Source organism: Diabrotica virgifera, chromosome 3 (genome assembly GCF_917563875.1).
Source record: "Diabrotica virgifera virgifera chromosome 3, PGI_DIABVI_V3a".
Lineage (NCBI taxonomy): Eukaryota > Metazoa > Arthropoda > Insecta > Coleoptera > Chrysomelidae > Diabrotica > Diabrotica virgifera.
Window position 1 is genome coordinate 83,209,460 of NC_065445.1, and position 14,604 is coordinate 83,224,063.

General features: G+C 37.5%; 1 protein-coding gene across 1 annotated transcript in view; it reads right to left on the reverse strand.

Moving 5' to 3' along the window:
* The window catches only part of LOC114327280 (uncharacterized), a 198,457-nt gene that overhangs the window by 44,861 nt on the left and 138,992 nt on the right, over positions 1-14,604 (reverse strand). Inside the window, exons 3-4 of the mRNA XM_050646622.1 lie at positions 12,658-12,896; positions 10,009-10,145 (exon numbers count right to left, since the gene is read on the reverse strand). Of these exons, the coding sequence (XP_050502579.1) occupies positions 10,009-10,145; positions 12,658-12,896 (376 nt within the window). The remainder of the gene's footprint in view (positions 1-10,008; positions 10,146-12,657; positions 12,897-14,604) is intronic.

Genomic DNA, 14,604 nt, shown 5'->3' on the forward strand with positions numbered 1-14,604 from the left:
ATCAGCAAAAAATATGCGTTCACTACTTTATATCAAGAAATTTACTACCAATGTCTCTGTTACTCAATATATCACCAATTACAGAGTCACGTACCTAAAACTCATCAAATCAGCTAAAAAAGCCTACTATCAAAATCGTCTGGGAAGCTCCAAAAGTGTTGCAAAAAAAACTTGGTCCATAATAAACGATCTTCGAAATAAAACCCACGCAGCTCAAACATTTGCCCTTCCAAACCCTGAAAATCTAAACGAATACTTCATTAACGTAAGTAAAAATATAACATCAACTATTCAGTCTTAACAAGATCCCATTTCCTATCTCCCTCATTCAGAAATTGTCTCGAATTCATTCTTTATAAGACCAATCTATAAATCTGAATTGATCCAAACGATCAATAGTATCAAAAGCAAATAATCTTGTAGTACTGATGGACTATCCATAAAAATCTTCTCAAATCTCACAGATAATGTGTTAGAACTCCTCGTGTCACTAACTAATGATTCCTTTGAAAACGGTAAATTTCCAGAGTGCCTAAAGACAGCCATTATTATTCCTCTTCATAAAGGTGGCGAAAAATCTAATGCCTGCAACTATAGACCTATTGCCCTACTACCGGTACTCTCCAAAATTATTGAGAGGCTCATAAAAACCCGACTTATGTCCTTTCTCTTTGATAACAATATTTTATCACAAAATCAGTTCGGCTTCTTAACTAATAAATGTACAACTGATGCCATGTTTTCTGTACTTCACGAGGTTTACCAAGCACTAAACAATAATCTTTATACTGCCACTGTTTTTTGTGACTATTCCAAAGCTTTTGATTGTGTAAATCACAACATTTTGATTAAAAAACTTAATTTCTATGGAATTCGAGGTATTTCTTTGAATTGGTTAAAATCTTACTTAGATAATAGGAAACAACTGGTTAGAGCAAATGATACTGACTCTAGTCTCAAAAACATTGTATGTGGAGTACCACAAGGTTCAGTATTGGGTCCTCTACTTTTCCTTATCTTTATAAATGACATCACTAATTTAAAAATCGATGGAAAAATTTTTCTTTTTGCTGATGATACCAGTATCACTTGGAGTAACTCAACTATTGCAACTCTTCATGCAACTATAACTTCTGATCTTCTTACGATAAAAACCTGGTCTGACTCTAATTTACTCTCCTTTAACGTGGATAAAACGGTAGCATTATCATATAAAGGTGCTCTTCAACCCCCTCTTGTGAATAGCACCCCCTCTTGTGAATAGCAGCCAGATCTCTACCGTAGATTCTGTAAAATTTCTTGGTATTCTTTTAGACAGCAACCTCAAATGGTCCCTTCATATCGATTTGTTAAGTAAGAAACTCGCCTCAGCCTGCTATGCCATAAGATCTGTTTCGAAGGAACTCAATTTAGCATCTTCTAAAATAACATATTTTTCTTTATTCGAGTCTCATCTTCGATATGGTCTTCCTTTTTGGGGGTCTAGTACAGCTGCCCAATTTGATGTTATTTTCAAAGTACAAAAAGGAGCAATAATATATCTGTTTGGCCTCAGAAGAACAACCCATTGCAGAAGTTACTTTAAAGATCACGAAATTTTAACCCTTCCTACTTTGTATATTTTAGAAACTGTTTGCTTAATTCGTAAACACATGCATACCTTTCCAGCAAGGCCTCATCATGACTACTCCACTAGAAATTCAACTTTTGATGTCTATTTACCAATCCCGTCTTCTGAGTTAGTAAAGAAATCTATACTATATTCCGCAAAAAAACTATACAACCATCTCCCTTTACAACTCAAATCTGCAACATCCTTTCTCAAGTTCCGTAAAATGACAAAAGCTCATTTATCTAAAAGACCATATTATTCAGTAGAAGAGTTTCTTAATGACTAACTAAGAAATCACAGTAATGTACAAGTAACTAAAGTGTATTTATTTATATTTGGGTGTCACATACAGCAGCTTAAACTTATTAGTTCCTTTGTTTGTGTTTTATTATATTATGTTGTATGTTCAATTTTGAAATTTATAGTAATTTTGCAATATATTGGTTTTTGTTTTTTACTTCACTTTTTTAACTTGTTTATATTTTTTTATTGACGATTTATCTAATTTTATAAAATTGTATTTGGTATTGTTATGTATATCTTTTTCGTGACTCTGTGTTAAGCTTTGTCCATAAAATTGTATAATTTTCAGTGACAATAAAGCATATTTCTATTCTATTCTCTTCTTTCTTTTTTTCAGCATGTCCTGCAATAACTATAAAATTAGCAGCGCTAATAATAACATCTTCATCTGTATCTGACATTGCGGACGGATTATCAACGAATGCGTTCGTTCGCTACAATGTAAATGGTCTTACTTTGTACCGAACGAATAACCAAGCGAACACCTACGAATTCGTTCCTTCGTTCGTGTTCGCTTTGATTTAAATGCACCTTAAGATGCCTTAAGCTACTAGTCTAAGAGCTGGGAGCGGATTTTGTGCGTGATAAGTAATATGAAAACACTATACGGGGATATGTTGAATTAGTTGTGTACATGACTTTCACCAACGACCGGAAACCAGAGTTGGGGCCGAGGGTAGTTATAAGGGGTCAAAGTCGCAGATTTTATTATTTTTTTTATGACGCTCATGATCGAGATAGTGCACCAAAATTTGGGAATAAGTAGGTCATGACGTACCTAAGTAAGATCTCAAGGGGCTCAACGCTGCGTGGCCGACGAAGGGGTGGGGGTAGGGGTGAATATAAAAAATATAACGGGTTTTTTGCGACGTTCGTAATTGAGATAGCGCACCAAAATTTGGGTATAAGTAGCCCATGACATAAATAATTAAAATCCCCAGAGCCGGAAACCAGAGTGGGGAAGGAAGGTAGTTATAAGGGGTAAAATTTCCGGTTTTTATTATTTTTTTTGTGACGCTCATGATCGAGATAGCGCACCAAAATTTGGGAATAATTAGGTCATGACGTAACTAAGTAAAATCTCCAGGAGTGGAACGCTGCGTGGTCGTCAAAGGGGTGGGGCAGGGCTGAATATAAAAGAATGTAAGAGGTTTTTTGCGACGTTCTTGATTGAGATAGTGCACCAAAATTTGGAAACAAGTAGACCATGACATAACTAAGTAATATCCCCAGAGGCGGAAACCAGAGTGGCGGACGAGGGTAGTTATAAGGGGTAAAAGTCGCGGTTTTTATTTTTTTTTGTGGCGCTCATGATGGAGGTAGTGCACCAAAATTTGGGAGTAAGTAGGTTATAACGTAGCTAAGTAAAATCTTTAGGGGCGAAACGCTGCTTGGGGTACAAAGGGGTGGTAGGCAGGGGTGAGTATAAAAATATATGGGTTTTTTTTTGCCGTTCGTGATCGAGATAGTGTACCAAAATTTGGGAGTAAGTAGATCATGCCATTACTAAGTAAAATCTTCAGGGGCGGAACGCTGCGTGTGGGACAAATGTTGTGCCGGGTCACAAAAAAATAATACACACTGCGACTTTGACCCTTTAAAACTACCCTCATCCCCAACTCTGGTTTCCGGCTCTGGGGATTTTACTTAGCTAATCATGGTCTACTTATTCCCAAATTTTGGTGTACTATCTCAATCTAGCATGTCGCAAAAAACCCCTTATATTTTTTATATTCACACCTACCCCCACCCCTTTATCGGCCATGCAGCGTTCCACCCCTGGAGATTGTACTTAGTTACCTCATGACCTACTTATTCCCAAATTTTGGTGCACTATCTCGATCATGAGCGTCACAAAAAAAAAATAATAAAAACGTCGAATTTGACCCCTTATAACTACGCTCATGCCCAACTCTGGTTTCCGGCTCTGAGGATTTTACTTAGTTATGTCATGGTCTACTTATTCCCAAATTTTGGTGCACTCTGTCAATCACGAACGTCGCAAAAAAACCCCTTATATTTTTTGTATTCACCCCTGCCCCACCCCTTTGTCGGCCACGCAGAGTGCCACCCCTGGAGATTTTACTTAGTTACGCCATGACCTACTTATTCCCAAATTTTGGTGCACTCTCTCGATCATGAGTGTCACAAAAAAAAAATAATAAAAACAGCGACTTTGACCCGTTATAACTACCCTCATCCCCAACTTTGGTTTCCGGCTCTGGGCATTTTACTTAGTAATATCATGATCTACTTATTCCCAAATTTTGGTCCACTATCTCAATCACGAATGTCGCAAAAAACCCTTTATATTTTTTAAATTCACCCCTACCCCCACCCCTTTGTCGGCCACGCAGCGTTCCGCCCCTAGATATTTTACTTAGTTACGTTATGACCTACTTATTCCCAAATTTTGGTGCACTATCTCGATCATTAGCGCCATAAAAAAAAATAATAAAATCCGCGACTTTGACCCCTTATAACTACCCTCGGCCCCAACTCTGGTTTCCGGCCGTTGGTGAAAGTCATGTACACAACTAATTCAACATATCCCCGTATAGTTTTTCCATATTACTTATCACGCACAAAATCCGCTTCTATCTCTCCGACTATACTGCAGTGTGAGCCAAACACACTCAGTGAAGCTGGTCAGTGTACTGGTGGGACTGATCCTATTGTGCTCATTCTATCTTATCTATACATTTTATTTCAATATGTGGTTCCTTTCACATACCAAGATGTGGTCTGGGGTAAACTGGTTAAGACAAAGTAGCTGGGACCTGGGGCCCCTATTCCGGTTGCATTTTAGTTTTTATTTCTCCAAAATAACTAATTTCCTCAGTCACAATTTATATTTTTACGAAAGGTCTCGGGGGCTTCAGCTTAGACCGGGTCCCCTCTTCCAATGGCATTTTAGGTTTTATTACGCCGAAATAACTAATTTCCTAAGTAATAATTTAAATTTTTATGTTAAGGTCTCCAGGGTCCCAGCTTAGCTCAGACGAGAGCTTGACATGAGCTCGAAACACGTCGTGTAGAATATCGGTGGTGGTCGAAGTGAAATAAAATGCAATCGCCGTTTCCTTTCATATCACGGTTTTTCTCCGTTATTGAAGAATGTGTAGCGAATAACGTGGCTTTGTAGACAAATCTGTGACACAAAGAGGTGTCTTTTGTCGTTCATCGTCTTTTATGAAGACTTTGAAATTTACATTTTCGCGTCCGCTACGGAAAAGATTTCTTCTGTATATCAGAGAAATCTTTTCGTTTAATTCATATAGATGTCGTACCAAGTGTACTGAAGTCTGGTTATTTTATTATTACCAGAAAGGCCAAAAGCATTTTCTTACACCTCGACCATCCACCTAGATGTTCCTGACGAGAGCTTGACATGAGCTCGAAACACGTCGTGTAGAATATCGGTGGTGGTCGAAGTGAAATAAAATGCAATCGCCGTTTCCTTTCATATCACGGTTTTTCTCCGTTATTGAAGAATGTGTAGCGAATAACGTGGCTTTGTAGACAAATCTGTGACACAAAGAGGTGTCTTTTGTCGTTCATCGTCTTTTATGAAGACTTTGAAATTTACATTTTCGCGTCCGCTACGGAAAAGATTTCTTCTGTATATCAGAGAAATCTTTTCGTTTAATTCATATAGATGTCGTACCAAGTGTACTGAAGTCTGGTTATTTTATTATTACTAGAAAGGCCAAAAGCATTTTCTTACACCTCGACCATCCACCTAGATGTTCCTGACGAGAGCTTGACATGAGCTCGAAACACGTCGTGTAGAATATCGGTGGTGGTCGAAGTGAAATAAAATGCAATCGCCGTTTCCTTTCATATCACGGTTTTTCTCCGTTATTGAAGAATGTGTAGCGAATAACGTGGCTTTGTAGACAAATCTGTGACACAAAGAGGTGTCTTTTGTCGTTCATCGTCTTTTATGAAGACTTTGAAATTTACATTTTCGCGTCCGCTACGGAAAAGATTTCTTCTGTATATCAGAGAAATCTTTTCGTTTAATTCATATAGATGTCGTACCAAGTGTACTGAAGTCTGGTTATTTTATTATTACCAGAAAGGCCAAAAGCATTTTCTTACACCTCGACCATCCACCTAGATGTTCCTGACGAGAGCTTGACATGAGCTCGAAACACGTCGTGTAGAATATCGGTGGTGGTCGAAGTGAAATAAAATGCAATCGCCGTTTCCTTTCATATCACGGTTTTTCTCCGTTATTGAAGAATGTGTAGCGAATAACGTGGCTTTGTAGACAAATCTGTGACACAAAGAGGTGTCTTTTGTCGTTCATCGTCTTTTATGAAGACTTTGAAATTTACATTTTCGCGTCCGCTACGGAAAAGATTTCTTCTGTATATCAGAGAAATCTTTTCGTTTAATTCATATAGATGTCGTACCAAGTGTACTGAAGTCTGGTTATTTTATTATTACCAGAAAGGCCAAAAGCATTTTCTTACACCTCGACCATCCACCTAGATGTTCCTGACGAGAGCTTGACATGAGCTCGAAACACGTCGTGTAGAATATCGGTGGTGGTCGAAGTGAAATAAAATGCAATCGCCGTTTCCTTTCATATCACGGTTTTTCTCCGTTATTGAAGAATGTGTAGCGAATAACGTGGCTTTGTAGACAAATCTGTGACACAAAGAGGTGTCTTTTGTCGTTCATCGTCTTTTATGAAGACTTTGAAATTTACATTTTCGCGTCCGCTACGGAAAAGATTTCTTCTGTATATCAGAGAAATCTTTTCGTTTAATTCATATAGATGTCGTACCAAGTGTACTGAAGTCTGGTTATTTTATTATTACCAGAAAGGCCAAAAGCATTTTCTTACACCTCGACCATCCACCTAGATGTTCCTGACGAGAGCTTGACATGAGCTCGAAACACGTCGTGTAGAATATCGGTGGTGGTCGAAGTGAAATAAAATGCAATCGCCGTTTCCTTTCATATCACGGTTTTTCTCCGTTATTGAAGAATGTGTAGCGAATAACGTGGCTTTGTAGACAAATCTGTGACACAAAGAGGTGTCTTTTGTCGTTCATCGTCTTTTATGAAGACTTTGAAATTTACATTTTCGCGTCCGCTACGGAAAAGATTTCTTCTGTATATCAGAGAAATCTTTTCGTTTAATTCATATAGATGTCGTACCAAGTGTACTGAAGTCTGGTTATTTTATTATTACCAGAAAGGCCAAAAGCATTTTCTTACACCTCGACCATCCACCTAGATGTTCCTGACGAGAGCTTGACATGAGCTCGAAACACGTCGTGTAGAATATCGGTGGTGGTCGAAGTGAAATAAAATGCAATCGCCGTTTCCTTTCATATCACGGTTTTTCTCCGTTATTGAAGAATGTGTAGCGAATAACGTGGCTTTGTAGACAAATCTGTGACACAAAGAGGTGTCTTTTGTCGTTCATCGTCTTTTATGAAGACTTTGAAATTTACATTTTCGCGTCCGCTACGGAAAAGATTTCTTCTGTATATCAGAGAAATCTTTTCGTTTAATTCATATATATATATATATATATATATATATATATATATATAGATATATATATATAATATATATATATATATATATATATATATATATATATAACAGCCCTACAGGCCTTAGAGGCCCTGGGCTTCGATAGTCTTGACTAATTTCTTCCACTTTTTGCGGTCCTGTACTTGTCCTCTCCAGTCTCTTGTACCCATTTCTTCTAGGTCAGTCCGGACGGCATCAAACCACTTCCTTCGTGGTCTCCCTCTTCTTTTCTTTCCTTGTTCTCCTGCTGATAAAACTCTTAGGACGTTTCTTTCTTGTGGCATTCGTAAAACATGGCCCAACCATCTAACTCTCTGTGCCTTGATTTTCTGAGTTATTTTAGGTTTCTTATACATCTCCATTAGCTCCTGGTTTGTTCTTCTGCGCCATTCCCCGTTATCCTCCTTTATACCACCAAAAACTTTTCTCAATATTTTTCTCTCCCAAATCTCTAGCTTCTTTTCTACTTTCTGGTTCATTGTCCAAGTTTCACATGCATACAGCACCGTTGGTCTCACTATTGCTTCATACGCTCGGATCTTGGCTGCCCTGGACACGTTTTTTGCCTTCAACAGTGCGTTTAATGAACCTACTGCTTTGCTACCTTTTAACAACCGTTTATCTATCTCTCTCTCTTCGTCTCCTCTATTTGTAACTGTGACTCCAAGGTACTCAAATTCAGTTACCTTCTCAAATTTATAATCTTTGTCATTTGTCCTTAGAGTAATCCACTTATTTTCTTCAGCATTTTCTCCTCTCATTTCCATATACTTGGTTTTTCCTTGGTTTATAGTCAGGCCATATTTTTTTGCTTCTTCTTCAAATTGCTTGAACATTTTTTTAAGTTCTATTCTTGAACGCGTCAGAAACACCAAGTCATCTGCAAAACCTATACACTGTTGTCTTCTGGTAAGAATCGTGCCGCTTGTCTGGATATTGGCTCCTCTAATTATATTTTCTAGTACTAGATTGAATAAGTCTGTTGACAGGGGGTCCCCTTGTTTTAATCCTCTGTTGACGTTAAACTGATTTGAAAAACTGCCTTCTATCATGACTTTATTGACTGTGTTGGTTAACGTCATTTTAACTAATCGTATCAGTTTCTCTGATATTCCTAGTGCTCTCATTGCTTCGTATAGCCCGTTTCGTGAGATTGAGTCGTAAGCCTGTTTAAAATCGATAAAGAGCATATGTAATCCTAGATTTTGTTCATAACTATTGTTTTGCAATAACTTTAGCAAAAAAATTTGATCGGTTGTTCCTCTTCCCTGTCTGAAACCAGCCTGGTATTCTCCTATTATCTCTGATTCATAAGCTTTCAATCTAGTTCTTATAATTTTTGCTAATACCTTATACACCACTTCTAACAGTGCGATTCCTCTGTAATTTTCACATATGGTCTTATCACCTTTCTTGTGAATTGGGCAGATGAGTGCTGTGTTCCATTGCTCCGGCATTTTTTCATTGTCCCATATTTTCTTTATAAGTCCAGCTATTTTTTGCTGCAGTATATTTCCTCCTACCTTTAATATCTCTGCTGGAACTCCGCTTTCTCCGGCACTTTTATTATTTTTTAGGTCCTTTATTACTGTTATTATCTCCCTTTCTGTCGGTGCTTGTGTTTGTTGTGGTTCCTAGTACTTGTTCCTAGGTGCTTGTAGAAATCTATATTATATGTATTCCGCAAAAAATCTGTACAAACATCTGCCTCTACAACTTAAATCTGCAAGATCTTTCTCTAAATTCCGTAAAATGACAAAAGCCTACCTATCTGAAAGACCATATTATTCAGTAGATGAATTTCTTAATCAATAACTAAGAAATTACAGTACCCTTTGTACAAGTAGTTTTTTTATCTATATTTGGGTTTCATATTATGCAGCAGCCTAACTTTAAACTTATTAGTTACTAAGGTAGACTATGCAATTTGCAATTTATTTAAATTTTTAAATTTTGCAATAATTGATTGTTTCTGTTTACTTCATTATTATTATATTTTTTATTTAATTGACGATTTATGTAACTTTAGTAAATAATTGTTTTGTTTTCGAGACTTTTCAAAAGCTTTACGATAAAATTGTACAATTTTTCATGACAGTAAAGAATATTTCTAATTCTAATTACAAACTCTCTGTGTAGCACTTTGGGCACATATTAAGAAATGAAAAATAATATGAGCTAATGTGATTGGCTATAAAAGGGAGAGTGTGATGTCCTTGTGGAAAAATTTAAAGCAGTGAAATGAAAAAATAACCATAGAACTCTTCAGAACCGCTACAGACATAGTTAAATCGCCAATTTTCTTAAAGATGAGGCACACAAGAAGAATATCAAGGTGTCAAATATCTGGGTGAACTCGTTTCAGTGGCTAATATGTGCTAATGATATATGCAGTTTTCTTTACATATTCACTTAAATGTGAATTGAGTATTTATCAGTATATTCAAATTAACTTCAGCTATTAACTTCAAATACAGTTCATTATCAAACTTATGCTTCAATATTAGCATTAGACTATTAGATATAATACTTACAAGCTTCCAGCAAATCCTGCTGCTTTGTTCTCTATTACAGTTGGTTCAGGAGGTTTACACATTATTATAAGTTCTTGATCTGATTGCATTACCACACCAGGAAATTGTGGAAACCATACTCGGACATGAACAAATCCCTGTAAAATATAGATAAATTCAATATATTTAATATATTAAATTAATTTATAATACATAACAAAATAATTACATACCCGTATAAAGTGTCAAGGAGCTGATGCCAATAATCAAAGAGCTAATCGGACAGTTAATGCGAGGGAATAGATATAAAATACGGTTAATCATCGAAAGCAAAATTTAGGATAATACGTCAATAGGAACAAGACATAATTGCTGGCTCAGGGATCTACGCCAATGGCTCTTCAAAACATGTTCGAGCTACTTTTTCAGGTTTAACTATTATTGCCAATCGGATCACCAATCTTCGAACTTTTGGATTTACATAAATATAATATGACATTGAACTCACCGAACATATTTGTTGGATTTTTGAAACTCATTGCTGTTCATTGTCTGGACTTCTATCTAATCACAGCTGGTCGTTCAATTTTCTCTCGTCAATGCCTTGTTTATGTTAGTTCCCCAGTGATTTCATTTTCCAAAGAAACAAAATACCTGGGAATATAGTTTGATCATAGGCTTACATGGAGTATTCACATACTGAAAACCACACAGAAAGCTACTATGTCCTGGGATAGATGTAGAAGAATGTGCGGTAAGATTTGGGGGCTCAACCCCAAAATGACCCGATGGTTGTACACAAAGCTCATTAGACCAATAATAACCTATGTATTTGTGACGTAGTGGACAAAGATGTAGCAAGTCGGAGCAATAAGGCTGATAAGTATACATAAAGGCTAGCATGCCCGTGCCATAAAAACAACTCCTTCAGCGCGGCGTTGCAAGTCCTGCTGAATCTGCCACTACTTTATATTTTTATACAAGGCGAAGCCAGATCTGTGATGCTCAAATTAATATGTAGTCATTAACATAATAAGCAAGGCTTATAGTGCTGACAAAAGAGAGCTAATCGAGAAGGTAAAAGTAGATATTGTAATGGGGCAACTCATCGACGCAACAGCTGCGAGATATAGCTTTGACAATAAATTAAAAATTAATATACTATATTTTAGACAGGAAACACTGAAAGGAAGGGGTACTAATAGAAGCGGAAGCTATTTGGTACACTGATGGCTTAAAATCATAGGAGTGTATAGGAGCCGCTATAATAGGGATAAAGTATGGGATACGTTTTCCGGTAAGTTTTTCTATGGAAGTCACAATTTACCAGGCGGAAATAACGGTAATCCAACACTGCGTGGAAGAAATAGAAAGACAGAAAAGAACGTACCGTTCAATTGCCATCTAACAGATAGCCAGGCAGAGCTTAAGGCACTAAATTCTGTAGAGGTATAGAATTGTGTGGGTGCCCTAAATAAACTAGGAGACTGTCGCAATGTTACAGTAGCCTGGGTACCGGGCCACGACAGTCATAATGACAATGAAAAAGCAGATGAAATGGCCAAGCAAGGCTTATTAATGCCAATTATTAAACCAGAACTCTTAGGAGGTTTTGCAAAGGTAGTACCAAGGACGGCTACAAAAAAGTGAGTAGCTCACAAATCTCTGGAAAGGTGGAGGAATTCATCAGTACAAATACAGGTGAAACAGTTCATTACAAACCATTCAGCAAAATTTAGGGCAGCTATAGTAGGTCTGCTAACAGGGCACTGTAAGATGAATAGGCAGTTAAAGCTGATGGGATTGGCAGATGATAACCTACGCAGATTCTTTGGATTCCGGCAAAGAGCTACATGGAAGGTTCAGTCTCGAAGTTATTAGGCCTTTTAAAAAGGTTAGAGAATGTAATCTAGGACTAGAGGACCACAAGAGGTCTAAAAATGTCGCAGTGGAATAGGTCAAACGCCACCTCATTGAATCCATCTATCCTCAGCTTGTTTTGGATCTTCCAGTTTTTCTCCTCTTGACTAATTTGCAATTTCACGAAGCTTTCGGAAGTCACAAATCTTCCATTCGAACTACATATCTATACCATCTAAATTGTTATTGTTCTTCTACGATTTTGATTTCGGTTCCACTTATTTCTTTTGTTTGTTTTTTTCTAACTCTGTCTCGTCGTGACACTCCACCTGATTTCCACCATAAAAGTTTATGTATTTTTTTTCCCAAGACCAAAGGCGTAGTAAGTTATCTTTTATTCTAAAAGTAATTTCACATATAAATTATCTTTTCATTTAGTTATCAAAATTAGTAAGTACTTTCCCTATTTAAATTGGATTGGTGATAGTGGGGTAGAGGCGAGAGGAATAAATAAAGATATAATGGAAAGATCTCACCCTTCAAATAAAAACCTACACCTTTTTGTGAAAAAAATGTATGTTGAAGGTATTCGAACTGTTTCGTTTTCCCTGTCACACCCTATATAAATAGCTTTAACATAATTCATAAAAATTCATTTTTAATTAGGTTAATGCGTAAGATTCTTTTAAATAACCCTTGGCTTTAAATATTTTACAGATTTATAGATACTATTCTATTTTAACTTCTTTATGTACAGATACACCTCGTTTAAACCACATAATCTTAAGATTTATTTGACGGCCTACTTACATTTCTTTTCAGCACTCCACACCGACTAAAATCCAAAATCTTCAGAATATATTTTAGGCCCGTTGTGTCATTGGGGTCCTGTCTAATCTGACATGAAGAATCTGATTCCGCGTCTACTCCCCGATCATCAGCGAAGAGCGGATGTCCTTTGAATCCATCTGGTTTCCTCAACTTAGCTATTATGGAATCTCTAGAGCCCACACTGTTGCTTATGGCGAATGTGCACTGAATTTCGGTAACTGAAAAGATGAATATTTATTTAAAAATGAATAAACATTTTCAATTTCGTTACAACCCGAAACCGCAGTCGCATTACATTTCTAGTTCAATCAGAGAGTACACCAATAATCTCTACCGGTTTCGCAGCTTCTTAGCCACTCATCAGGAGACGCATATGCTCTTCTCTCTGAATGAACCAGAATAATACTCCTCGTGCCGTCCCGGATGGCAACGAACGAAATGACAAGTATGTCCTAGAGACATCTGCTAGAAAAAAAGTTTAAGTTTTTAAGACTAAGGACTAAGTTTTCACTCTAATGGCATATAAAACAACATTATAATGTTACTCTATATCCCACCAGACTGAAAACAATGGGAACCTTCTCTGGTTACACCTCCGAGGCTTCTACAATTTGCAAGCCATACGGATGCTGAGACTAAGGAAGATGAGGGAATTTTACAATTTATAATTCACGTACCATCTGCTCAGCGCGGTAAAGTTCCAACGAGAATGGTTTCCCTCGTACTCCAATCAGAGTAAACATGTAAATCAAAAATGAATAGCCACTTTTAATTTCGTTGCAAAACGAAAATACAGCCGCATCATATTCTAGTCCAATCAGAGAGTGCAGCAAGCATCTCTACCGGTTTCGAAACTTATTAGTCTCTCATCAGGAGGCACATATGCTGCTCTCTCCGATCCAACCAAAACAAACCCCAGCGTGCAGTCACGGATTGCAACGAACGAAATGGCATAGAGGCCCTAGCGGCAGCTGCTAGCAAAAGACTAAGTTTTCACTCTAATGACATTTAAACAACATAATGTTACTCTATATCCCACCAGACTGAAAACAATGGGAACCTTCTCTGGTTACATCTCCGAGGCTTCTACAATTTGCAAGCCATACGGATGCTGAGACTAAGGAAGATGAGGGAATTTTACAATTTATAATTCACGTCCCATCTGCTCAACGTGATAAAGTTCCAACGAGAATGGTTTCCTTCGTACTCCAATCAGAGTAAACATATAAATCAAAAATGAATAGCCACTTTCAATTTCGTTGCAAAACGAAAATACAGCAGCATCATATTCTAGCCCAATCAGAGAGTGCAGCAAGCACCTCTACCGGTTTAGAAACTTATTAGCAGTTGCCGCTAGGGCATCTATGCCATTTCGTTCGTTGCAATCCGTGACTGCACGCCGGGGTTTGTTTTGGTTGGATCGGAGAGAGCAGCATATGTGCCTCCTGATGAGAGACTAATAAGTTTCGAAACCGGTAGAGGTGCTTGCTGCACTCTCTGATTGGACTAGAATAGGGCTTCCAATCCCGCAATACCGTCATTTTCCAATCCCGCGTGATGCGGGATTACAGGTGCGGGATCCGCGGGATTTGCGGGACTGAAAAAGCGTACATTACTGCTGTAGTTACGCTCAAAATTATCAAAAAAATGTCTTTGCGCCGTATTTTACAACGACATAGAAATGTGACTGCACTACTGATTTATCTCCAAAAGCCTCATAGTTACCAAGTGTCGTGTGACGATGAAACTGTTCATCTCCCACCGAAAAGTTTACTTCGAAAAGAAATTAATGATTTTGTAACGGGAATGAACTTCAACCCTTTAAATTGATCTGAGAGCAATGATGACGAAGAGGCTGATCAAGTAAGAAACACGTGAGAAACAATGTAGAGGTTCCATCATCGGGTTCCGATCTTGATCTTACAT